General features: G+C 44.1%; 1 protein-coding gene across 1 annotated transcript in view; it reads right to left on the bottom strand.

Moving 5' to 3' along the window:
- The window catches only part of GLB1L2 (galactosidase beta 1 like 2), a 51,675-nt gene that overhangs the window by 20,086 nt on the left and 4,110 nt on the right, over window positions 1–27,479 (bottom strand). The window contains exons 2-8 of the mRNA XM_030538063.1: window positions 16,279–16,476; window positions 14,793–14,861; window positions 12,864–12,959; window positions 8,767–8,875; window positions 8,198–8,290; window positions 4,861–4,942; window positions 592–656 (exon numbers count right to left, since the gene is read on the bottom strand). Coding sequence (XP_030393923.1) covers window positions 592–656; window positions 4,861–4,942; window positions 8,198–8,290; window positions 8,767–8,875; window positions 12,864–12,959; window positions 14,793–14,861; window positions 16,279–16,476 — 712 coding nt within the window. The remainder of the gene's footprint in view (window positions 1–591; window positions 657–4,860; window positions 4,943–8,197; window positions 8,291–8,766; window positions 8,876–12,863; window positions 12,960–14,792; window positions 14,862–16,278; window positions 16,477–27,479) is intronic.

Raw genomic sequence — 27,479 nt, 5'->3', positions numbered from 1 at the left:
GGCTATCCCCCCTTTAGGGTTGCAATGACTAGAGCTGTGCTCTTGAAAAGCTGTGGGCTTCTGTCCTGAACATCTAATCCCTGGGAGGCTGAAACTAAGCTCTTAAGAGTTCTGAAGCTCCCAGCTGCCCAACCTTCCAATTTCATGAATATTATGAAATTAGGCTTCACCCATAATGGGCTGAACCAGAACCTAACATTGACCATCTTTGAGGCATCCAAAATTCAGAGCTTGATCTGCAGCCTGTCTCTCTCTCCGCATTATACCAGAGCCAGGCCTCAGCTGTAGAAATTCTGATGCACACACTATCTCCCCACTTTCTCAAAGATAGATGCCAGGTTGCGAACATTAGCCAAGCTCCACAACCATATGGGAAAGCAAGCAGTGAGTGAGCACTGGGGTGCAGCCTCAATAAGATCCCATCCAACTTCCACTGAAATCAATGGGAAACTTTCCATTGACTTCAAAGGGATTTGGCCCTAAGGGAAGGGGAGCTTGAAGCATCCACTACAAAAGCAAGGTATCAGTGTTTGGATGACACTGTTTCAATGATAAGAATAGGCTGAACAAAGGCAAATCTTCGCATCTTACCTGTACTTTGTCCAGAAAGTCCAGGAAGCTGTAATCCATCTTCTGAAAGTTAACAGTGGCCAAAGCTGTTGAAAAAGAAGAGTCTTCGCTAGTGCTGATAGCTAATCAATCCCCTCAACTGATGGAACTTTTCCACATACCAGGATGGGCATCAACCCATGACCAAGTCAGAGGGAAAATAAGCCAATTACTGAATCATTAACACAACACTCTGCAGCACACCTGAGTGCTCCTTGGAGATCTCCAATCCAAGTCCTGACCTCCCATGAAGCTTCTCAGCTTGTGGACTTCAACAAACAGTGGAATAACTGCAGGCCACATTTCTAGCTCTGAATATTCACACAGAGATACAAGCAAGAAATAACAGCAGCCCACCTCATGGGTATCCCAGGGCTTAATTAGCGTTCGTAAAGCACTTGGAGATCCTTGGATGAAAGGCACCACAAAGGAGAATTGTTATAATTAGAAATCATATCTGGAGGCAATTCTGATCTCCCAGGCTTTCGCTGCAGGATACTCTATCCCTGGCAGAGGCTTACAGCTTAACGATTCTGTAGGGAGTAGGTGAACAAGAGCAGGGATTGAGAAATTGCATGCTGGGTGAAAGGCACTGCAAAGTCCAGGAGAACTAGGGCACATGGCCCCTTGACAGCTCTTTGGAACAGCAAACACCGCTGTCCAGTAACCAGTATTCCTCAACTCAGCAGGGGCTGTGGTGTGAAAAACCCTTAACTCTTCCCTTGCCCTTGCCTGACATTTAAGACACTCTAGTCCAAGAGCTCTGCGATGTAAGGAGCAGTGGTACATGTAGTGTTAATACAGAAGTACATTATTCCACAATAATCTAAAAGAGAGCTGGTATCAGCTCCAGCCCCTCTTCTGTCAAGCACAATGATTCAAACAGAATATTTACAAGAGCCAGAGCCAGCATTTCACCATTTTTACCTTGATTTTCACAGATTTCTGTAACCAATGTGCAAACCCTGAGACTTTGGTACAGATGAATAAGTCAATTCTTTTGCAAGAACAAAATATGAGTTTACTGCTAGTGGAAAGCACTGGTTGAAAGCCCTGGAGACAAGGCGCCCAGTATTGCTTTCAGTGCAAATCAAGAACTCCACTGAAACTGGTGGGAGAACAAAATCAAGGCCGAAGCCTCAGATCAGGTAAAGCATGGGCAGCAGCAGAGTAAGCTTTACACACATCCCATCCCAGTGCACGTCAGTCCTGACCTGGAGGGACCAGGAGTTTGGATTCTGTGGCCCATTTAGCCCTTAGGTTCACTGTCAGACTGCCAATAAGGTTGCCAATTAGTGCAGAGTGGGATGGTAGTTTATATGGGAAGAGGCCACCCGTCCACTAGGAATTAGCAATATATTGCTGAGCAGCTACCAAAGACACTGGGAAGTGACAGAACTAACCCAGATATAAAGGTGAGCTAGCTAAGTTCGTTCTCTGGGAGCTCTTCTTCCCTGTCCAAAGCACCTCCCATCTTCAGGGAGTAAAAGAGGCAGCTTTTGGTAGGATGGCCAATAAGAGCCATCCACGGCTCCGTGTCTATCCCCTTGGTGGAAATTGTAATAGATAATCTGCATAGCAATGCAAAGCCTGCTCCCAAGACCCTGCCTGATGAACTGGGTTGGGCGCTGGGGACTGGTATGCAGGAGATACTTTACCCTACTCCAGCCTGTGGAGAAGTACTGAAGCTTTGCCAAGCCAGCCTCAGGGTTTAAGGAGCCTTTGCAGCTCTTGCACCTCCTTCCTTAGCCCAGGTCGATGGCTGATGGATCCATACAGACAGCAAGCTACAGGCTTCAATGCTACCCCTAGAGAGCTGCAGAATATGGCATATGCTGTGTCCATGGGTGTGGAAGGGATGCACAGCACGAGAAGGCTTGCTCCCACTACTGCACTGATTCTGCTGCCAGGAAGGCGCTTTACAGCTACAGAGTAGGAGCTAGGAGAGAACTACCAGACTGGCTACGACACCCTGGGGCAGATGCCCTTCCATAATGGATATTCTTCTCCACAAGGCACTGTCAGCCACTAGCATGAATGGGAATCATGCACACATTTTAAAAGGAAACCAAGCCTCCATTGACTCGAAGAGTGAACCAGGCCTCAGGACCATGGCTTTATAATTCCTCTCCAACCTCATGCCAGCAGTTTCTCCTCTCATCTTTTTGCCTTTTTCTACAGCAGCCTCTATTACCTTCCCTTTTGTGCTTTCAGCCACCTTGCTGCTGCTGCAGCATCACTTGAAGCCCTAGTTATTCCGCGTTCCTGATTACTTGACATGTTGACTCTAATGAGCAGATTGTTATGACATCTAAAAGGCGAATCGGTATCAAAGCCCTTTCATCACACAGCCCTCTGGAAAAGACAACTCCGTACGAGAGAGCGCTCCAAGGCAGTAAACATTCCCAGGGAAGGCAAGGAGTGCTAAAAAGGGGATTTCTACCCCCACCCCTTCCAAATGCTGAGCTCACTGGCAGGGAGAGAGTGACCCTGCGTGGACAAAGCTGGAAACTGCTGTAGCTGAAAGGAAAATTGGAACAGGCTACACTAAGTCGGGGTGCAACTCTACAAGCTTCAGAGTTACACTCAGAATGAATTCTCTCCGCCTCCTTATATATTTATTTAAAATGTAAGAGCAAAGATCACTTACTTTGTGATCTCCATGTGCTTCTCTCTGGACTGATCAGCAGCATTTGTGACTAAGGCTATGATTTAGCTACGGCTATTTTTAGTAAAAGTCATGGACAGATCACTGGCAATAAACCAAAAGTCATGGCCCTGACTAAATGGTAGTTGCTGGGTGTAGGGGGAGTGCTCCAGCAAGACTACTGGGAGTGGGTGGGCGTAGCTCCAGCACGTCACCGCTGCTGGGCGGGGGAGTGGTCTGGGACCCTGCTGCTGCCGCTCTGGGGGTGGAGGGATGGCCTGGACCTTGCCGCTGCTCTTGGACCGCTGCTCTGGGGCAGTGGCCAGGACTAGCTGCCTGGGGCTGCCTGAGCAGTGGCTGGTGCGGCTGGCCCCAGGCCATCCCAGCTGTTAGGGCAGCCCTGGAGTCAGCCACACCTGCCGCTGCAGAAGTCACGGACGGCCTGGGAACTCATGGAATCCATGACCTCAGTGAAAGACTCGCTGCCTTATTTGTGACTAACAGCCCTGGGACCTGCAAAGCGTTACACAGGAGAGTAATCATTACTCAGGTGGGTAGCCCTGCTGAAGTGAGTAAGGGCTAGCTGCAGGATCAGGCATGGAAAAAGCAACATCTCAATATGGTGCTGTATACACCACCACCAACTGCAGAACACAGAAATCAGAGCTCATGCACGTGGGTTTCTATATGGCTAGGTGCTCATGCACTTGGGTTTCTAGGAGTTATTTTCAGGGAGATTGTAGCTCATTAGGAGGATTGATTTATGTGATTTATACCACATAAGGCAACTTGTCCCTCCCGATTCGTTTTCGCACCCCAAAAGTTCCAGCTCTAGGGACAAGCACACAGACGAAACAGTAACCCACGGCTAGCCAGCCTGCTCCTCCACAAACTATTTTCAACTCTTTCAGAATGGTAAATTTCAGTCTCCCATTTTAGCCTTTAATGAGGCCTTCTGACTTGTAACCTGAAATCCAAAATCCTAACAAAAGGTGATGGCACTTTTAGTAATTGTTAGGGTAACCAGTGCTTACGTGTAGGCATTTTTAATGTGTTAAATTGAAATAAATAACTAGGGTAGTATTTTTAGCATCAACCGCAATTTCAGCCTCTTTGCTCAACACCTCTTGATATCTCATCTCTTACATCTTCCAAAGAACTCTAATGGAAGTTGCAGATGCCCCTCACCAAACAGGATGAGATAGCTATATATAGTTAAACCTTATTATACCCAAGCTGTTCATCCCTATCAGCCCGCCACTCCTCCACATGGTCTGGAAAGTGCTATAGAACTCTCAGTGCTTGAACAGGTTGTATAGCCATGGTGCAACTCTGCTGTCAACCATATCCCAGTCACACACTGAAAAGGAGCATGCACTAAGATCTTTGGGACTCCCTTTTCGCTGTGTTTGTACAAAATCTAGCACAATGGGGCCCTAATCCTTGACTTGTACTCCTACGAGCTAACGCAACACAAAAATTAATAAATAATAAGGAGGTACCTAAGGAGATGCACCTCCCTTCATTTAAGGCTTCAATCTTTTCCACCATCCCAAAGAGTAGCTTTAACTTTTCCCCCTGAAAAGCATTGCAATGCCACATACCTCCTTCCACGTAGCCAGAGGACAGTCCATCCCTGTTGTCAGAAGTCATTAACAGTTCCACAATGCCTCTGTCTAACAGGGCCTAAATCAAACAAAAAATCATTGTGCTGGGACCTGAATGTAACATTTCACCAGCACACTAAGGAAGTACAGTTCAGTATCATCTTTCTTTGGGGTGGAGGGAGGAAGATAGGGGACAGACCTCTTACCCGGATGCTTCTAAACTATTTTTTGTCCATCCATTGAAAGTAATGGAGGAAGCTTCATCTGGGGCCACAGCTGTGCACTTTACAATAAAGCACCGTGCTACTTTCTGGCCAAAATGGGCTATGTAAACATCAAAGCACATCTTATTCCTGTTTTCATTGAAGTTAATGGCAAAATCTCAATTCATTTCAATGTGAGCAGGCCCCTTCCCTTTGTTGTGCTGTCAAACTTTACTACCAGAAGAGAAGTGGTTGAAATATACATATTTTCAAGCTACCACAGCCCGCTATTCTGCCTCCCTTCATTTTTGTCCCACTGAGATTCTTTATTTGATTGGATTGGCCCTCCCAAATTTCAGGATTACGTATCCCCATTGGGCAATATGTTGAACATATCTGGTAATTCCACTGCTTCCAACTCCAAGGGGAATATAGGGGAAGGAGGCAAAGAATAGTCTGCCTTCCTACCATTTAATATAGAAGACCAGGTTGGGTTAGCAGAATCACCAAGTAATGGACATAGCTCTCATTCACTTCTGGGCAAACATCATAGGTAACTATGCCAAGGGGAATCCCTGAATGGTGACTTCTCTTAGGTCTCCATTCTACTTTTACCATATAGCAAAATAGGGATACATACATATCAGTATGAACCAGTTACCTGCAAGGATTCATTAGCTAATGTCTGTAAAGCACTTACACAATGAACGTTTACATATTGCACAAAGGAATGTTGCATTAAATCAATGTTATGAGTGAGAATTTAAAGAGACAAAATTTCAGAGATACATTGGCCCGGTTCCAGTTTCTTTGCCAATCTCTGTTCATCATTATACTGCATTCGCTATGATGTTTAAATCTTAATGGACACATGTAGTGGGGCAGAATTCAGTTACTGTGGGAATTTTGGAATTTCTCTCACTTGCATTTATTTAATATTCCTAGAGTGCCGCATTAATGTTGCGTTTGTATTTATATTTATTTTACTTGGATGTAAGTAAAAAAACACAGTAAGTCGCTGCACATTGAAATGCATTACAGGATTTCAGGGTGCAACAGGAAAACCAGAATTAGAAACAGAGTCAAAGGCAGGCACAGGTGTATGCATTCAGATAATCACAGCAGCAGTATGCTCATGTATCTTGAGGAAGGTGGCTGCTGGTACAGGAAGTCATGACAAGGACACAGAAGGGTAAAGGCAGCACCTGATAGGATGCGATGGGGAGTGGGAACTTAAGGGGCTTTTTTGTTTTTTAATTTAAATGTGAATTTTACGATGACTGCACCGTGTTAACAACAAACACAAGTCAGTCTAGAATCACAGATGGGCAAAGGGAGGTGAAGTAACCAGCCCATCACATGCAAAACCCAGGGGACAAGCCAGGAACAGAACCCAGGAGTCTCTCTGCACCAACTCTATGCCACACTCTCATCCAAAGGCAAGAGCAGAACCCAGGAGTCCTGATTTTCTAGTCCCTCCCCTCTAACCACTAGACAATGCAGCCTCAGACAGGAGGTGTCACACACAATACCAGACCAAAAGGAAATAGCCTTGAAAAATTCTATTCAGTCACTCGTCTGGGGCATGTAATTTGTTTTGACAGGCGAGTGAAATATCATTAGCTCTTTCATCGTCATAATCGTAATGGTAAAGGTGAGCAAGCAGACTTTACACCTGTGCTGGTAAATTGTCAAGGCTGATCTCAGAGCAATGCAATAGTGCCACCTCCATGCCAGAGCGGTATAGGACCCAAACAGCCATTTACTTACCTGCTCATTACTTGATATAAGAAGTGGGAGCGTGAACTAGACAGATTTTTTTAAATGGCTCTCACATGCTTTGTTCAGACTAGAAATCAACCTTCTAACCTGTTAACCAGGACATTGCATATTTAACCTCCAAGGAGGTGAAGACTGAGTTAACGCAGGAAGGAAATAATTCAAAGAGGATTAGGAACCTCGCCACGTGACTCCTTCAGTTGAATACTTGCAGGCTAGTTGTGAGGAATAAGATGACGTGAGCCAGAACTAATCCAGTTAACTCTCCAACTGGCTTTTAGCACAAGGGGGCTGAAATACGTGCAAGGTTAAAGCAGGAGCTGTCAATGCCACGGCAGAAAAGCAGGTGACACATTGAGTTTATGGTGCAAACCTGGGCCTGTAAATACAATACTCTAGGGAGCAGGGTCTTACGGGCAAAAAGAGGACTGTGCCACCTGTTTGAAGCCGTGGGATGTGTGGGACAAGTCTTCATCCACTCAATCCAAGATCTTAATAGTTACTCTGAATCTTACACATTTGAAGCACAAGCATTTGAAAACAGAACATCATCCCCATAATACACACACACACAGCAGGACACTGAGCAAGTAACTTCCCTCTTATACATAACAGGATTTTTAGATTCTCACGGAAAGATGACCCTCTGAGCTATAAAGTGGCCCCAGTTAATTGTCTGCACTGGCATGGGTATTGTGCCAGCAGCAGAGGTAAGCAAGTCAGCATGACTCATATCTGATCCACCAGGATAACACAGCTTCCTCAAGTCCACACCAGCTCTTTGCCTCCAGCTCAGAAGCCCAGACTGGGGCACAGTATCTGCCTGATGAGGATGAGGGAGGCCTTAGTCAAATTAGGCTGCCTGGCCAATGTTGAGCTCCAGATTACAGAGGTTTAGGAGGAGGCTTGTCTGGCTCACAGAAACCTCTCTCCCAGGGAAGGTACTGGATCTGACATGCCTCAGAACCACCACCAAACTGCTTCTGATCTGGAGAATGGGAATGAGCACAGCCAGAGAACAGCCTTGCCCAGGGCCAGGTAGGTATCCCTGTGTTTCTGGGAAGAGCTCATGAAGCGCAACAGTCAGCATACACGGGTTCTTGTCTGCAGTGAAGGTGTTAAACATGATCTCTTTCCCCACCCCAAACTCCATCGAGATACAGGGTGGATCACTTCACCTGCTCCAAGGACATGGGTATTGGAGGTTAGCTGGATCAGACACTGACCCTGCTGAGGTTCTCGCGGTGTGCTCAGGTGTCAGCAGACGTTTGTAGGAGTGCAGGAAAGGAGGACGCTAAAGAGCAGGCTCAGGAGGTGCCTGCCACAGGGGAGAGTGGGAGTGCCAACATTACCATTTTAATGTAGGTCAGGTACTGAGGGTCTTTGGCGTAGGAACCATATTCATTCTCCACCTGCACTGCGATGATGGGGCCCCCTTTCTTGTACTGTAAGAAGAGAGGGGAGAAGCTGATCACCAGGTTCACGATTTCTAACCCAGCTGAAACTGGAGTTATACCAGCCCTGGGCTCAAGAAATGAATGTCTGTGAGGAGGAGAGGGGACTCACACTTTAGAAGTTAAGGCGGAAAAGCCTGTGCCTTCCAAGCTAGGGAAAACCTGTACATCGCTGCTGTGGGGGGGAGGAGGGTGGAGAGGAAGAGAGTAATCTAATGGGAGTATCATCCTACTGCACACCTTACTCCTCCACAGAACTCAGTAAAAGAGGAGCTAGGATTGCCCCCCAGCCCCCACTTGAAAGCAACTCACTAGATCTGTGAGACTACCATGGCCAGCTGCAGTCTAGGCTGGTTCATAAGGTGGAGTCAGCACATTTGCCCTGTTATCCTGTTGCCACTGCATGAGTGGTCTCTAATGCTTATAGCAGCCAAGTCTGGAAAGAGAGGGTGATGCATCTTACTTGCCTGAAGAGGGACCACTCTGGTCATCAAGTGATCAAAATAGGCATCCACAGCCTCCGTGAAGCCTTTGTAGGTTGTTCTCAGTTGCATTTCTGGGTCTTGGAGTAGCCAGCTAGGAGAGGATAGAAGGACAATCCTGGAGTAACCAGAAACTGTTCAGCAGCAGCAGTGGGAATCGATTGGAGACCCACTTCTGCTCCAGCCCGCATGCATTACTGCCACTCGCTTACATGTCACAGAGTTCAGGCAAAAACAATTGCCATTTTTAGGTTATTTAGCTCAGCAACAGCTCCATCCTGCAAGGTGCTGAAGGCTTCTTGAGAGAGGTTGAGCTCCCAGCGAGCTAGATGGGAGCTGAAGGTACTCTACATCTCTCCGAAAGCATACAGCAGTATCAGACTCTAAGCTAGATATAATCATGGCCTGTACTTTTACCCAGTGCATTCACACACAGATGTACACAGACATTAGTGATTTTGTCCTGGATTCACATTAACTGTAGCATCCAACATGGAGTTCAAGTGACTCATTAAATGACACATTGTAAAATTGGCTTTATTCTCTCTTTAACTTGCTTCACTCCCAGATCAAAACTAACAGTTTCCAAGTCAAAAAGGCTTTTTCTTAGCAATAGTTCTGCAAAAGCATTTGGAATCTCAATGTCAAGCTGGATTATCTGTTTTAGATATCAGTCCCAATAATAAAGATCCTGCACCAGAAGTTTAGACAGTGTGGATAATAAAAGAGAGGCAGAACAGAAGCCAGTTTGCTCTCTCTGCAGCGCTAACAGGAAAATGCTTGCTTCTGCCATCGGTTCAGCAGCAATGACTCTGAGGCCTGGTCTACACTATGTGTTTAAACCGATTTTAGCAGCGTTAAACCAATTTAAAGTTGCACCCGTCCACACTATGAGGCCCTTTTTATATCAATATAAAGGGCTCTTTAAATCGGTTTCTGTACTCCTCCCCAATGAGAGGAGTAGCACTAAAATTGGTATTACCATATCGGATTAGGGTTAGTGTGGCCGCAAATCGATGGTATTGGCCTACAGGCGGTATCCCACAATGCACCACTGTGACCACTCTGGACAGCAATCTGAACTCGCATGCAGTGGCCAGGTAAACAGGAAAAGCCCCGTGAACTTTTGAATTACATTTCCTGTTTGCCCAGCGTGGAGCTCTGATCAGCACGGGAGGCGATGCAGTCCCAAATCGAAAAAGAGCTCCAGCATGGACCGTACGGGAGATACTGGATCTGATCACTGTATGGGGAGACGAATCTCTTCTATCAGAGCTCTGTTACAGAAGACAAAATGCCAAAGCTTTTGAAAAAAATCTCCAGGCTACACAGTGCTGCATGACAAGCGTTAACGGAAAGCCAAAGAATCAAATGAACGCTCATGGAGGGAGGGTGGGGGGACTGAGGACTCCAGCTATCCCACAGCAGTCTCCGAAAAGCATTTGCATTCTTGGCTGAGCTCCCAGTGCCTGTAGGTTCAAACACATTGTCCAGCGTAGTTCAGGGTATAGCTTGTCAATTTACTCCCTCCCCCCTGCATGTGAAAGAAAAGGGAAAGAAATCGTTTCTTGACTTTTTTCATTGTCACTCTATGTGTACTGAACGCTGGTGGTAGACGCGATGCTACAGCAGTGAAGAGTAGTATCTGCTCTTCTCCCCTCCCTGGTGGCAGACGGTACAATATGACTGCTATCCGTCGTCACCATCAGCCCGTGCGTGCTCCTAGCTGGCCTCAGGTGAGGCTGGCCGGGGGCGCCTGGGTAAAAATAGGAATGATTCCTGGTCATTCCCAGTAGATGGTACAGAACTGCTGGTAACCATCTTCATCATAGCAACTGGGGGCTGAGCTCCATCAGCCTCCTCCCTTTCATGTGTCAAGAAAAGATTCTGTACTGCCTGGACTATCATAGCAGCTGGAGGCTGCCTCCCCCTCATTTAATCTCACTAACAAGTCACTGTTTCTTATTCCTGCATTCTTTATAACTTCATGACACAAATGGGGGGGACATTGCCACGGTAGCCCAGGAAGGTTGGGGGAGGAGGGAAGCAACGGGTGGGGTTGTTGCAGGGGCACCCCCCGTGAATGGCATGCAGCTCATCATTTCTGCGGGATCTGACACAGAGCAGCTGTGCTCTCTGATACACTGGTTCTCTAGTACACTTGCCCCATATTCTAGGCAGGACTGATACTATTTTTAGAAACTATAAAGGAGGGATTGACTCGGGGAGTCATTCCCATTTTTGCCTTTGAGCCCCCGGCCAACCTCAGCCAGGGGCACCCATGATAGCAGCAGACATTACAGAACGACACCTCCAAATCACTACCCCAACACACAGCATCCTTTCAGCTGATCTGTCCCTTCACTTCTAATGCAGGTTTACAGGATTTAATTGGTTTGTTTGGGATAACAAAGGAACAATCAATGTGTATCCAAGTGCAGTATACTGCAGAGCTATTACAATCCATCTAACCTCAGTAACTCTGCTCATTGCCAGTCCCTACAGGAGAAAGCCTGGGCTAATGCTAAGAGTAAGGACCTGAGAGTCACAATTATTGGGTTCTACATCCCACTCTGCAACTGCATGGCTCTGGCCAAGTCACAAACATGCTTTCCCTCAGTTTCCTGAACTGTAAAATGGGGATACTATTACTTACTTTATCAGGCAAAAGGGGTTCTATGAGCGCAAAATATGTTACAACAGTGACCTGGGATCAGATAATAATGCTGTCATTTTCGACCAATATTATTTCTAACTAACCGCTTCCTGTTATCACAAGCAGCTGTGGCATCATGAGTGATGGTGAAAGGATGGGACAAGAGAGAATCTCTAAGACATTCACAATCTCAGAACTCTACTCTAAGTTTGATTCTCAGGTGGCAGCACATCCTGCTGCCACCTGGGCCCCCAGGCTTGCACAAAACAGTTTGTTGCATGTTGTGGTAAAGTATTAAGGCAAAAGCCTCACATCGCTGCAGGAGGGTACCCCAGAGGCCTTAATCAAACTCAGTCTCCTGATAAGATTATGCTAATTGCATGAAATAGCCAAAACACACTGAATTCATTTTGTCTGAGAGTCGGGAGAGTGTGAGTTGCAGCAAAAGTGAGACGAGAAACGTGGGGAGAGATCATCCTAAAATTTCATCTGAGCCAAGCTCCTCCACAGAGGTTAAAGCTCTGGTGAGCAAGACAAGGAAAGATAAACAAGTGGGACTGAATCTTGGCAGCTGTCCCATTGGGATCTGGTAACCAGGAGACATTCTCAGTGCTTACGGGTTAGATTTGACTCCCACAGGCTCTTACCATGACCAGGCTGCTGTAAACATGAGACTCCGCTTACGCAGTGGCAGCCAGATAACTGGTAAATGTGCTGACTCCACCTTATGAACCAGCCTGAGCTGCTGCTGGCCATGATAGCCTCACAGATCTAGAGAGTTGCTTGTAAGTGAAGGTTTTGTTGTGGGGAAAAAAGGTACTCAGGAGGACAAAGCTTTAAAAGAAGTTCTAATAGAGGGATGAGGGATCCATGGGACATTACTGCTCCCATCCACATCATGTGTGTGTCCCGAAAGGGCTATTAAAATGAGCCCTGGGGTGAATGAATCCATACATCAAGTTGCAAATATCACTATCTGTATTTTATAGACGGGGAAACTGAAGCATAAGGAAGGTAAATCTAAGTCACACAGTGAGTCAGAGATAGAATATGGATCTCCCAATGCCAATTCTCTGCTCTAACCATTACACACCACAGCCTTTAAAAAAAAACTGTTCATAGCAGAATTCTAATTCCAGGTCTACTGTTTGTAATGCTCTGAAAGGACCAATGACTGAGTGGGAATCTTGCTGCTATGGGACATGACTATCTCCTTGGAACACACAGGCTGAAACATTTGATCATTTCCTAACATTATTTCTGAATCTCTGCAGGAAGCTGGGCTGCATGACCCAAAGAGCTTGTGTGTTCCTATGGTCTTACGAATGCAAAAATATACACATTGTCTCAAGTTAAGGGATGAATGCCTGAGCATTTGAGTCAAACAAAAAACCCAAATCCATGTGACTACCATGCATACTCTTACCTGGGAAGACCACCAAGATCCCATTCAGAGCAGATATAGGGTCCTGGACGCAGAATCACCCACAATCCAACTTCAGCTGCCAAGGTAAGGAAGGCCCTAGGAGATCCAGACAACATTAATTATTGTCTCACTAAAAAACCACCTGGTTTCTGTGCATTCCTAATGCACCCATGACCATGCTGTCTACGCAGCAAAGTCAAAGGAAATAGTTTGCTGTAGCAACAATAAGAGGTGATTCCAAATCAGTGGGTTTCAAAGGCCTCAAAAAATTAGAGGAGTAGTGGGCGCAGAGCCTTAATGCAGTCACATGATTGGTAACAATATCGTTATTCCATTTAACTAGCACTGCCCACCACCTGACTTCACACAGCAGAGAGCTTCTGACTTAACTGTGGAGGCAGACTGCCCAGAGAGTGAACTGAGCAGCCTCTACCCAGGAGAAATGTTTCACCACTTGACAGATGGCACCAAGCAAATCACCACTCTCCCCCAAATTCCCACTCACGGGAAAGTCAGTGTGGCGATGCTGAGAGTCAGTGGATGACCTTCACTGTTGCTGAGGACAGAAGGGGAAGGGCAAGAATAAGACAGCATATGGGGAGAGGAGGGCTTTTGGAAGAAGAACAGAGATTTATAATGGACCTGTTACATCTTAACAAGCATGCAGGTAAACCCCCAACACAAACGCAGACTAACTACAAACTTTTTGTGGAAGTTTTGCATAGCTGAGACTTTAGAAAATGCTGCTCCAACCTAGAAGTGTCTAGTAAGATACGATTACTTGGCACTTCTGTACCATCCCCATTTTACAGATGAGAAAGATGAGGCACAAAACAGACTGAGTGCTTTGCTCAAGGTCAAACAGTCAGTGGCAGAGTCAGTTCTCCCAACTCCTGATCACGTGTTCTAAACCACTAGGCTACACTGACGAGGTTACCCAAGATGCTATCTGGTTGGGAACAGCTTCATGCTCAACAAAACAGTTGCTAAACATGGCTGCTGTAAGCAAGGTCCAAATAGAGAGTTTGCCTCAATGATATGGTCAGGGAATACGTCAGAACCCTGTTATAGATGGTTATCTGGAGCAAAACTTAGAAAGACCCCTGCATCCTTCTCCATGCTAGACAAGCAAACCAGCCTCGAAACCTGCCAGAATCAACTGAGAAAGGAGTTCCTGACCACTACCCTTGACACCAAAAACAAACAATGAGAGTGTCAAACCACAGTCTTCTAGCACAGTGGTCTCCAAAGTGGGATGCGCAAGAGGATCCTTGGGGGTGCACGGCAGGAAGAGCAGCACTGGAGCAGCACCGCTCTTCCACTCCCCACTTCGGCAGTTCAGCCGGGAGTCCGAGCGGCTTTTGTTTTTTTTCCTCCCCTCCCTTGGCAGTTTGCCAGAAGCAAGGAGTGCACACTCAAAACTTTTTTTTACTGATGGGGTGCACTATCAAAAGAGTTTGGAGATCAGTGTTTAGCATCGTTTTCACTGCAGGCCTAGAAAGGAGGCACTAAACAAAGCAGAACTGCCTGATGTGGTAGTGACTGGAGAGGAGAGGGAAGGGGATAGCGATCTGAACATTTCTCTACATGTCCCTATAAAACTATCTATGCAGCACATGCTAACTAAGTAAACACTTCTCTAGCAGTCAAGTTTATCCTTCCTTAACAGAAGCTGCATCCTAAAGTTATTGCTCAGGGAGAGGCAGTGAACCTACAACCCGACAGGATCAGGGATGTACTTTTATTCAAAGTACAATCACATGCAAATCTAACAAGCCACCTTGGGTGCAAACAAAGATTCAAACATACAAAGCTCATTGTTCTTACTGTTGTACCCACCTCCGTAACGCCCTGCCTCCTACACTCAAACCAGGGATAACAATAGAGTAAAAAACCAAAACAAACCCTCCTCATTATTGCACCACTTACTCTAAATCCAGGTTTCCGCTGAAATCAAACTTCCCATTCGCTGCTTCGTGAAGGTTCCATGGCACATACCTGAAAACACAGAGTTAGAGTGAGGGACTGGGAACTCATACACTGAGCAGTGGGGCTAGGACTGTGGGCCCTTGCCCCCTTCCCCAATACACTGCCTTCTTGTGCACACACAGTTCTAGCCAGAAATAGATTCAAGCAAGCTTACAGCTATTTGTGCACCTGTGTAAAGGGGCGTATGTTGATGTTACTTCACACTGAGGAGCCTGCAGTTAGAGTAGGGTGGGGTTGTCTTTATACCCCACTTCTTACATTCCCCTGTTAGATGCTTTTCTTCCTACATTTCTTTCTTCCAGCCCTTCAGTATGTGAGTTACACCAGCTCAGATGCCCTTAGGTTTGCTGGATCAAGTTCAGAGGATCAGTAAGGAGGGAGGCCTGTTAAAGGTTGGTAAGAGAGTGGGAGTCTAAGTAATGAAGTGAAAAGGAGTCTAAGTTGCTGTGACTTCTTTCACACTGAAGGGATAGATTTAGACTCATCTTGGAATTTAGTCTTTGGTGTCCAGGTATCTCTTCATTGCCAAGGCTGAAGCAGTTTCCAAAGCACTGTCATGTCAACTGGCAGCTGCAGAGCCTGGACCTGCCTTGCCACTGTGAAAGTGCTAAGTGACCAGTCACAACAGACTCCCTCAGAAATACCCGGAAAGCCAGGACTGAGTGAGTAGGTTCTTGAGATGTATTGTAAACCTTAGAGAAGGTCAGAGTCAGATTTGTGGACTGGCAGAACGGAAGGTGGTTAACCAAGTAGAGGTCAAGTCAAGCAGGCCCTTGTTTGCTCCTTGCGCAGTGTTCCCTTTGTGTTCTGTCCACAACACCTCCCAGGCTCCCAAAGACAACCGCTCGATCTGTCTGCTCCATGCATGACTGAGGGTATCAGTTTAAGAGGATGATTAAACAGGCCCAAACCCATCATCAGCTCAAGACCCCGCATTATATTGGTCTAGAGCAGTAGTTCTCAAACATGTGCTTACTGGTTCTCCATGGATAGCTCTTGCATCATTTAAGTGCTAGCTCTTTTCCTTGTTTCCAGACGCTCCTACAGACGTCCAAGCCTGGAGGTGTGCAGAAGCAGCTAACAAGGAAGAAACATCTGGTTGGTAGGGGCTGCTGCTACACAGCAGAAAGATTGGAACAAACAGGAGGTGCCCTTGGGACTCAGAGCCACCAGCAGGACTGGAGCTGGTAGCCATCAGCTAGAGAATGTTCAGGGGAGCAAGGAATTAGCTAGCTGGATAGCGTATTCAGGGGAAGGCTAATGACCTGCTGGCAGGAAAACATGTGAAGGGGAGCAGGGAAAGGATCCAATCTTTTTTTCATGATTTGAACAGAAGACACTTTAGGACTTGCTCTAGTCAATGGCAAAATCCCCCCTAACTTAAATAGCCACTCTGCAGGACTCAGTTAGTGAAGATAGCACTTACGTGGTGAGGGTGTTCAAGCCACATGTCTTCATCTTAACCATGCGATCTCTCCAGTATTCCTTGGGGACTCGGAAATAGTGCATGGAGCCCCCAAAGATGCGGAAGGGCATGCCTTCAAGGTGGAACTCTGAATTCTCCGCCTGCAGGCCCAGTGTCCTGCCCCTCAGCTGCAGGGGGACCAGACTGCTCCAGTTAAACCTAGAATGGGAGGGAAACCACGTCAACACCTCAACTCCTGCAGAGGATCTCCCAGGCGATGCAGCTCATTTCACCCCACCTAGCAGGGTCGACTCAGTCCTTAATCCTTCCCAAGTAAATTGTGCTCCATGCAGTTGTTAGCATGTGCATGTTTCACATGAACCCTTCAAAACCTGTTTGTCTTCTGTGGACATAAAAAGAGCCCACAAACCTGTTGGGTAAGAATTACAGATTTCCCCTGGAGTCCTGGGCTCAGACTTCCCTTCTTGTATTAGCATTTTATGTGCAGGTTGATTTACTGGGCTCCATTCCAGAGGTGGCTGCATTTCAACCATGCTGCATGTGTGTATAATGTGCAGAGTGCTTTGAGGTCATTTAGGATAGAAGCCACGATGCAAACCTAAGTTATTAGCAGCTCTGGAGAAGAGCTGAGCTGTCTAAGCATACTTGCAAGAATTAGCATCCCCGATGCTGTGTATTTCAAGTCATGGTTGGGTCCCTTTCCTGCTCACTTTGGTCAGAGAAGATGGGAGGGGAAAGATGGGAGCATTTCCAAGATTTTATTTATTTATTTATTTTTAAAGTCAGTGCATTCCATTAAAGGGACAAATTGGGCCCATAATCCCTATAAACTCATTTGGACATGATCATTGCTCTCATTTCCCCCTCATCCTAATCCTTTCATTGTCTACCATAATGCTGTCTATCAAGCCACCTCCAATGCCTGGAAGTCTCCCACTAGCCATCCTTCCAGGAAACATTCTTTGCTCCCTGTAAATTATTTTAATAGGTCCAATCACTTTACATAAATAAGTCGGTTACTTTACACTAATTCTTCTCTGATATTATCCTAGGTGCAGAAATACCTTCGAATTGAATGCTTAGGACAGTGGCACCCAAACTTTTCAGGATCACGCCCCACCCCCCCCTTACCCGTCTGTACCCCCTTTGCCTCTGTACCCAGAGCTAGGCCATGGCTCCAGGGGGCAGGGATGTGGGGGGCAGGTTTGAGGACAGGAGCGGGGCCACGGGCAAGGATGTGGCTGGGAGGTGAGGCCGGGCCGGAGAAGAGCTCAGAGCAGAGTGGGGCTGAGTGATGCTCCCTCCCCATCACTCGTGGGGGCTGGTTTGAGCCCCATCGCACCCCCTCAAATGTTCCTCGGTGCCTGTCTAAGGGGGCACACCCCACAATTTGGGGACCTCTGACTTCAGACTTAAAGGCAGCTTTCACCTGACTAAAATGATGCGAGAACAGGTCATCACAGCCTAGAGAGCAGCACTGACGCAGGGAACCTTTCCTTTTCAAACAATGTATCAGTAGGAAATTGGACTTTGTGAGCTCAATTTTTCCCAGATATTGGCACCTTAATAGGATATCTACATTTGGACCCATACTGGCATCTATATGCCAAAAATAAGCATTTATTTGTCTAGACACTTGCTTAAACTTCCAAAGACAAGGAGATACTGAGACAGATAAGCTTGTGCTCTGTTCTTCTACTTCAGGAAGGTCCAGGTCAGGAAAATCTCACTAATTTTCTGCATTAAAGACTCAAAAACCTTACATTTCAGCAGGTGGTCAGGAAGACCCAGACAATGACGTTCTTCCCTGTTCTAATCCTGCCATATATCATCAGAAACACCCAATTCAAAAAAACAAAACAGATATCACATTCAGAAGCCGTTTAATTGAATTATCTGCTTAGATAGTCACAATTATATCTGATTTCCTTTCACATTGATTCGTTCATAAAAGCAGCCATATCGTACTGATTAGCATGGTCCTCTAATCTACCAGGCCTCAGTCCAGTAACCCTCAAGCAAGCCCAGACACCACCCAGAAGTGCTTCTCCAACCTTTGCCGCTTCTTTTAGGAGTCCAAGTGCATTTGCCTACTGCAGGATTCAAACGAGTAGTTCTCAAAGGTCACTATAAAGAATTTAAATCCCTTGACTTTCTAATCAGAAGTGGGCATGTTGCCTTCTTCAGCCCACACAAGTTCCACAACTTCAAACCCAGCTCCACAAGCACAATGGCAGTTTGTTCCTGTGAAACAAGCTCACAGACAGATGCAAGAAATAGCTCCCATTCTGAGCTGAGTAAGAACCCACGCGTAAAAAGAAAGGTCACATTTAGAGTCGGTACTATCTAAGCCTCTAGTAGTCTTCTACGCTAAGACTCAAGTTTTAACTAGAGGATGCTGGCGGAAGGTAAAGAGGACATTTCAGAACACATGGCTTACATGGGATTGCACAGAGGGGATCTGCAGCGATTAGTTCTCCTGGAACACAAGACAAGGCCCTACAAGGGAGCTAAATCTAAGACTTCCAAAGCATTGCAAGGGCTGGCTGACAAGCACAGACAGTACCTCTGTAGCACAGCATTGTCACAAGCCTCTGAAACAAACGGCAAGCCTGGGTAATACCTGGAAAAGGAAGCCTGGATTAGACACTGCTGTCTTTAGCCACTGAACACTCAAGTGGATTTATTGCTGAATCATTTTAAAAAATAGTAATAAAGCTGAACAACAGAGAATGTGACAGGCCACGGGTGAGAAACCACTGTTATCCATAGGATCTGTACGTCCGTGCAATAATAATGAATCTACACTCTAACACAGGAACAAAAGCCCATATAACAGTAAAAGAGGAGCAAGCATGAAGTATCTGACATGGCCACATCAAAAGAGAGCCTACATGCAGATAAACGGAATCAGAGATACAGATCCAATCCATATATGCAAGTGAACAGAGCCAGAGACCAAAGTGTGAAGAATGAATCATCTTCCCATCTCCTGTTGACTGAAGATCTACAGCTGGACCAGTATGCCAAATGGATCAGATGGCTCAGTAGTCATACCCAGCATTCCCCAGATTTGCTTCTGTTCACAATGCAACTGTATATGAGAGAAATTGTTTTGAAAGGGAGGTAGACTGGGTTCATCCTCAAGGCTGATAAACTGTCAACTTGAGAAAGAATTTTACTAGCACTGGCTGCACTCATGACTTAGGCTCATGTTTCTCCAGAGGAGGCATTGACTTGTGGGTGCCTAACATGAGACATCTTTGGCCTGACTTTCACAAGTACTGGACACCCATCATTCCATTTTAAAAGCAACAGAGGCTGTAGGCACTCAACACCTCTGAAAGTTAGGGCCCAAAGTGTTACAAGCTTGGCATCCAAAATCAGTGATCTCTTTTGAAAACGTCGATCTAGATAACTACAATATTGCCCTTGCAGCTTTCCTATAACCCTTATTACTGCAGTATCTATCAATTGTCATACACTGCCTGCCACCCAAATGCTTTGTAACCATACAAAGCCACTCTGTTTGGCAGACTTGCCAAAATAAATAAAGAGAACCATTCAACATTATCTGTAAAACAAAACATGTTTCCAGGGTCCTGCTCACTGGGAAGCGATCTGAGGTAGAATAAAAGAGAAATTATTCATTTGGGCTCTCCTTTCCTATGCAGAAAAGTGACCACTCCTCTCCCTAAAAATGTGAATTGTCGAATAACTTATTTCCATATTCAAAGAAAACTAACACAGATGATCAGAGGAATGGAAAACCCATCTTATGAGAGGAGACAAAGATCTTGGCTTGTTTAGCCTAACAAAAAAGAAGGCAGAGAGGTGATCCGATTGCTCTTCACATATATATCCCATGTGTAAACACCAGGGATGGAGAAGAGCTACGGTATTTAAGTTAAAGGAAAAAGTTGACACAAGAAGAAATGAATAAATTCTGGGTGTGAATACATGTAGGTTGGAAATTAGGAGAAGTTTTCTAACCACCAGAGGAATAAGGTTCTAGAACAGTCTCCCAAAAGTAGTGGGTGCAAACAACCTACTTCGTTTTAAAATAGAAATACGTTTATGAGTGGGATGGTATGATGTGGTTGCCTGTGACCGCAGGCAGTTGAGTTCAGTGGCCCAAGGGATCTCTTCTGGTCCTCTTTTGTGTCCTGCATCTCATGCTTCAGTTCTTCAGCTGGACACCTGCAACAGTCAGGAACAGGGCTTGATTTGTGTCAGGACTGAGCCCTGGCACCTCTAGTCTTGGCAGTTCATAGCCCTGACACCTCTGGGCTTGCCACGTCAGCTATGCTTGAGCCCTGGCACCTCTTTAATTACAAATTATATACCAGTCAGGAAGGAAATTTTTCCCCACTGACATATTCTGGGTCTTTTTTTTTTTTATTAAATCCTTCTTCCTAAACTTTAGACATGACTACAGCTGGAGATGAGACACCAGAATGGTGGACGGTACACTGAGGTAATACAGAGAATTCTCTCTTTCATGCTTGGCTGGTGAGTTTTGCTCAAATGCTCAGGGTCAAAAAAATTTTCCCCAGGTCATACTGGCAGATTATTCCTCCCACCCCCAAACACACACTCATTTTCCTCTGCAGCATAGGGTGGGTGGTTTGGCAGGTTTATCTGGGTCTCTCAAAAATCAATCCCTGCCATTGCAGGTGCTTTGTAACTCGTGAACCCCAGTCTTTCGTATTCTCTACCTGTGCCCAAGGTGGATAAAAATGAATGATTAAAAAAAAACTGATTTTTTTTTAATAAAATGCCTTTTTAGGAAAGAATCTATCAAAAGATAGTTTTAATTAAGATGCATTATTGCTCAAGGATATCTCATCATGGAATAGGGATTATAAATTCTTATTCTATAGTATGAGACATATTCATGTAATGTTTAAAAAAAGTTTTGTAAATGAGTTCCAATAGTTCATGGATTAGGGACCCAATCTTATGTGGTTCCAGGGGCTTCTGTATAAATTATTTAGGCTAATATTTCTATCTACCCAATGGGACTCAGTGCTCAGTCTAGAAGATACCATCAAAGACACTTAGTTTTGCCATTCTCAAACTGTGGATATGTGTCTCCAGAGATAACATGCTTTTTAAAAGCAAAAATGTTTTAAAATAAATAATATATAGAGGTGAGAAATAACAGACTTCAACCCTATTGTCCCTCTGCAAATTGGTATACACAGAGTAAATCCCTTACCTCTCTTTAAAAGTGCAAAGTTTCAAAAAGTACAAAGAAGAAGATTGTTGGGGGTATACTAGATCTGGACAAGGAGAAGAAATCTGGAGATAAATGTGAGAAGGGAGGGACAGGCAGTAGAAACAAAAGTGAAACTGTTTGAGCAGCATATTCCAGAAGTCTTGAGGTCTTTCTGAGCGTAGCTTTCATTGATTTGAGATATACCATATCATTCTCTCACTAGAACGGAAAACCTATAATGGCAGCAGGCCAAAAGAGATCTAGTTTGGGAATATTTTAATGAAGTTCTTCTACCTGTGGGTAAGACAAGCATGCATGTAAAATGCAAACAGTGCACCAAAGAAATGCAAGGCCGGGTTGCCCAAATGAAACAACAACATCATGATAAGTGTTCCTTCTCAGGAGGAAGCTGCATCGAAGATGATGAAAGGAACATGTCTGAACATGCAGGATCTTCAGGTTGGTAAACATTTTTATTTCATACTTCTTTCTTAAGGACAGCCTGTCTTCCTTCTGGACTATTCTTGAATTCTCATGTTTGAGCAAAATATATAGTTGTTACTCTATGGTACTATCAATTTTAGATGCAGTTGTGATAAAAAATAAATAGTTGAAACAAACATTGTCTTTTTACAATTTCACCGTTAAAGTAGTACTGAGTGCAATGAATGATGAGTAGTATGGTAATAATAATTAAACAACTGCATTGACTTATTTTGTTTACGAGAATCGATCCTCAACATAAAGGATTCTGAAGACTATCCACCTTTAAGATCACCATAATTTTCTATAGTTTCAGAGTTATCTGCCAATGATAGTGTTTCAGTCACATCATGTATATGTCACACAGTCACAGTAGATCATCTGCAGCAAAAAGAAAAAATAATCTCCATCATCCACAAACAACCATAGATAAGTTTGTTATAAGAACCAGTAGATTACAAAAAGATGAAAAAATTGCCCGGTTTGTTTATGCAACACACTCTCCTTTCTGTATGATTGAGAATCCACACTTTATTAACATGGTTCAGTCATTAAGACCAGGATCCAGTCCACCCAACAGAGCAGATGTCGCAGGCAAATTGCTGGATAAAAGTGTATGAAAGAGAAATTGAGTAGTGTACAAAAGGTCTAGAGGGTAAAATTGTTAACCTGAGTCTTCACGGGTGGAGCAATGTCAACAATGATCCTGTTGTATGTGCTTGTGTGACATAAGAACAGCGTACTGGGTCAGACCAAAGGTCCATCTAGCCCAGTATCTGTCTACCGACAGCGGGCAATGCCAGGTGCCCCAGAGGGAGTGAAGCTAACAGGCAGTGATCAAGTGACCTCTCTCCTGCCATCCATCTCCATCCTCTGATGAATAGAGTCTAGGGACACCATTCTTTACCGTTCCTGGCTAATAGCCATTTATGGATTTAGCCACCATGAATTTATCCAGTTCCCTTTTAAACATTGTTATAGTCCCAGCCTTCATAACCTCCTCAGGTAAGGAGTTCCACAAGTTGACTGTGCGCTGCATGAAGAACTACTTCCTTTTATTTGTTTTAAACCTGCTATCTATTAATTTCATTTGGTGACACCTAGTTCTTGTATTATGGGAATAAGTAAATAACATTTCCTTATCCACTTTCTCCACATCACTCATGATTTTATATACCTCTATCATATCCCCCCTTAGTCTCCTCTTTTCCAAGCTGAAGAGGCCAAGCCTCTTTAATCTTTCCTCATATGGGAACCTCTCCAAACCCCTAATCATTTTAGTTGCCGTTTTCTGAACCTTTTCTAGTGCTAGAATATCTTTTTTGAGGTGAGGAGACCACATCTGTACACAGTATTCGAGATGTCGGCATACCATGGATTTATATAAGGGCAATAATATATTCTCAGTCTTATTCTCTATCCCCTTTTTCTCCTTTTTAGAAGAAGGGAATGTCTTCCTTACAGAAACCATTGATTCATCAGGAAAAGCACACATAGCAGAATACTTATAAGTAGCAGCAGTAAAAGCTATAACAAACTGTGAAAAAATATTCAAATGTCTAGTATGCAGCTTGGTCCTAGACAATGCTGCAAATGTATCCAAGATGAGAAGAAATTATTTAGAAGAGAGTCCCAAGCTAATAACATACGGTTGCAGTGCTCATTTGATGCGCCTCATAGCCAAAGACTTCAGTGTTCCAGTAATAAAGGCTAATGTTGTTGAAATTGTAAAATACTTCTGTAACATCCACTTTGCAGCAGTCACTCTAAAAAAATTGGAGGAACCAAGCTAACTCTCCCACAAGATGTGTGATGGAACTCAGAAGTGGACTGTTTTGAGCATTATAGCAAGAACTAGCTTAATCTGATGACAGTTTGTGAACAAAATCATGAAAAAGTAGATGGCACTGTCACAGCCAGAGTTCTCAATATGGGGTTTAAGAGAAACGTTGAGCACATGCTGCGTATCCTGAAGCCTATTTCTCCAGCCTTGAACAAAATGCAGCAAAGTAGCTGTTTTATTGCTTATGCTATTGAAATTTGGAAGGAACTGAGTGACATCTTAAAAAGAGAAATATGCAATGACAGAGTTAAATTACAAGCATTAAAAAAATCAAATGGGACAAGCACTATCTCTAACTCATTTTCTTGCAAATATTCAGGCTCAAACCTTACCTGCTGAAGAAGAGGAGCTGGCTATGACATGAACATCCAGCAACCATCCCTCCATAATGTCAATTATAATAAAACTTCAGAGCTAAGGGTGAACCGTTCAAGAAATATATGTTTGCTGCTGCTGTGTTAAAGAAAGTCACACCACATAACTAGTGGAAGTCACTTAATCACTTGGATTCCGAGACTGTTGAAGTGATAATCTCGCTTTTAATAGCAGTAGTTTCTTCTACCAGTGTAGAAAGAATATTTTCTTCCTTTGGACTAATTCATTCCAAATTGAGAAATCATTTGGGACCTGAAAAAGCAGGAAAGCTTTGTTTTTCTTTTCCAGATTGTGAACAAACGGGAAAATGAAGGTAAAGCCAACTGAGTTAGCTGCAGAAGCCAATATTTTAAGTTTCTCATGTTGATGTGGCTGACAGTCAATTTAATTTTTTTTTAAATATTTCATTTAACTATTTTAGTTAAAAACAATTTTAACAAAAACAAACCTGATTTTAAAAAACGTGAATGTTTACATTCAAAAATGCATATGTTTGTTTTGTTAAAATATTATGTTTACTGTTTAAGGAAAAAATCCAGAATACATAATGTTGTTGTTTTAGTTAAATAAAACAATTTCAGTGTCTGTCTGGTGATGTTCTCCTCCTAATACAGGATGGCAAGAAAATCCTCCAAATATTAATGATTAACCTGTTGAATTGGAAATATTTATGAAGTCACTGGGAGGTGAACTATTTGCTTCAATTACCTATGGTAAATGAAATAATCAAACAATCGTTCATTTTCTGATATAGCTGTAAAACTAATATGAAAAGTTTTCAAAATAAATCACTTTAAAAATGTATAATGTGTACCATCTAAAAGTGAAACCTACGTATATCTGAGTAGTGAAGAATATGTATTAGAGTTATAACAACCAACAAGAAAGCACTTATGTAGAAATCCATGATAGAAATTGTCTTCCTAACTAGTGACTGAAATCATGATTTATATCAAATCCACCCTGCCCATGACATTTTGTTCAGAGTTATGAACGTTTCAGAGTTACAAACAACCTTCATTCCCAAGTTGCTCATAACTCTTAGGCTCTATTGTAGTTGGTTTATGTTAAGAATGGTCAAATAAACCCAGAACAGCCAAAATCTGGCTAAACATCTCCACTGTGCCTCAATTGAAGGCATGAAATATCAGAGCCCAAGTTTCAGTCCACTGCATTATTGTGATCCCAGTCCAGGTCTCTACCTCCCAGCAAGAACAGGAAAATCAAGACCTGATATTTCTAATATGAAAAAAACAATAGTGTGGGGGCTGTAGTTGAGGCTATTTGCACAAGGCAGCACTGAAGGTCACACTTGCAGGGAGTGGATTTTATGGTTCAACTTTAACTCTGCTCATTCCTGCTACAGAGGACTCCACAAAATCCAGTTCTATTCATTCTTGGCTTGCCCCCGCAGAGAATGGTGAAAACTAGCAACTGCAACTTCAATGTGCTGCTCATCATCTCTTGTGACACAGACCTTGCCCCCACTGGGAAGAGCTCTATTTTCTGATCCAGCATCCCATTTTATAAATGGGTTATTTTCAAGCGAATAGTCGAGGGACAATCATGAGACACACTGGCCTCCTAAGACACGTTCAAAAAGAAACACTGCTCAAGAAGGAAGAGACCGGTATGCTTTCACAAGGTATTACATACAGTTCATGAGGTTTCTGCTCAGAATACAAACCACAGCATAAAAACAGGAGTGGCTATGGGACAATCCTGCTCCCAATGAAGTGAATGGAAGACAAGCGTTCTCACCAGCTTTGAAAATCAGACCACATTCAGTTGAACTTATAATATGGATTTAGAAGCCCAATGTAAAGCACTAGTCTTTGAAAAATCTGGCCATAAAAAACCTCATATGTTCAAAGTGCATTCTCCCAAGCCTGAGTATATTCACCAGTGCTTTGTACACCTACATTCTAATAACAGTGCTCTACAGCCAAAATGCTTCTGAAATAAATGTAGTCCAACTTTACTAATTCTGGGTCACTGAGAACAAAAATGATGCTTAAAATTGTTGATTGGCTCTAGTTTAAGACATGCTATTGGGTCAGTATATACGACCCTTGACTTGGGAATGGCGGAGGATAAGTGAGTTATAAAGGGAAGGGATCTCAATTTAAACCAGAAATGACTAAAGTACATCTTTGACTGGATCTATGAATAAATCTATGACTGGGTTTGGACAGTACTTGCTTTTTAGGCAAAACAATGAATGATGCAATCTGAAGCTGGTATTGCGTCGTACATGATATGAATTGCATCATGTTATTCCTAGAAGTCATGGATGATGCAATCATAACGAAGCTTACATCACTCTGCTGAACAAATTGCCCTGTATCAGCTCTAGAAATCATACAGTGTCGTGCTCTCTTATTTGTCAGTGTTTGATTTTGCAAAGGGACACATTTCTGTTTAGCCGAAGTGAGCAGAGATGCCTCGTATTTGTGTGAACAGTGCAGATAACTTCTGCTATGTTTGTGGTGAAGTGACTTTTGCATCACAAAAGTGAAGTATAACCACTATGGTTAAGAAAGCCTATCACCTTTATTTTGGTTGCAAAATTGGAGATCGGGACAAGAGGTGGGACCCACACATATGCTGCAACACTTGTGCAACAAATCTTCGCCAGTGGTTGAACAGGAAAAGGAAATCTATGCCTTTTGCAGTGCCAATGATTGGAGAGAGCCAACAGATCATACCAGCAATTGTTACTTCTGCATGGTGCCTCCAGTTGGGAAAGGTGTGTCAAAGAAGAAAAAGTGGACTGTGCTTTATCCAAACATTCCATCAGCTATACGCCCAGTACCCCACGGAGAAGGACTGCCGGTTCCTGATGCACCAGAATCATTCTCACTTGAGTCAGACGAGGAAGAGGAAGAGGATGAAACTTCTGGTCCTGAACCATCAATGTCACAGGACCCACATTTACTCCCATCCTCCTCCTCTGAACCACACCTCATAACACAAGGTGAACTGAATGACCTTGTCAGGGATTTGGAACTACCCAAGAGTAAGGCAGAGCTGTTGGGCTCCAGACTACAGCAGTGGAATCTCCTGGCAGGCTATCAGGGCAAATGGAGCCCATCAATGCTTGCAGACTATTGCTGCACAGTGACAAGAGATGCTCCATTTAATGAATACAAGAGACAAGCCAAGAAGCGCCGAGTAGACACTGAATAGGACTCAACTATGTACATAAAAGTTTTTTGCCTTTTGTTTCATAATAAATTTTATTTATATAACCCTTTTGCTGATTTGTAAAGTGTTACA

The sequence above is a fragment of the Gopherus evgoodei genome, chromosome 19, assembly GCF_007399415.2.
Source record: "Gopherus evgoodei ecotype Sinaloan lineage chromosome 19, rGopEvg1_v1.p, whole genome shotgun sequence".
NCBI classification, from domain to species: Eukaryota; Metazoa; Chordata; order Testudines; family Testudinidae; genus Gopherus; species Gopherus evgoodei.
Note: the sequence above shows the minus strand (reverse complement) of the source record. Positions and strands in the feature narration are given on the sequence as shown.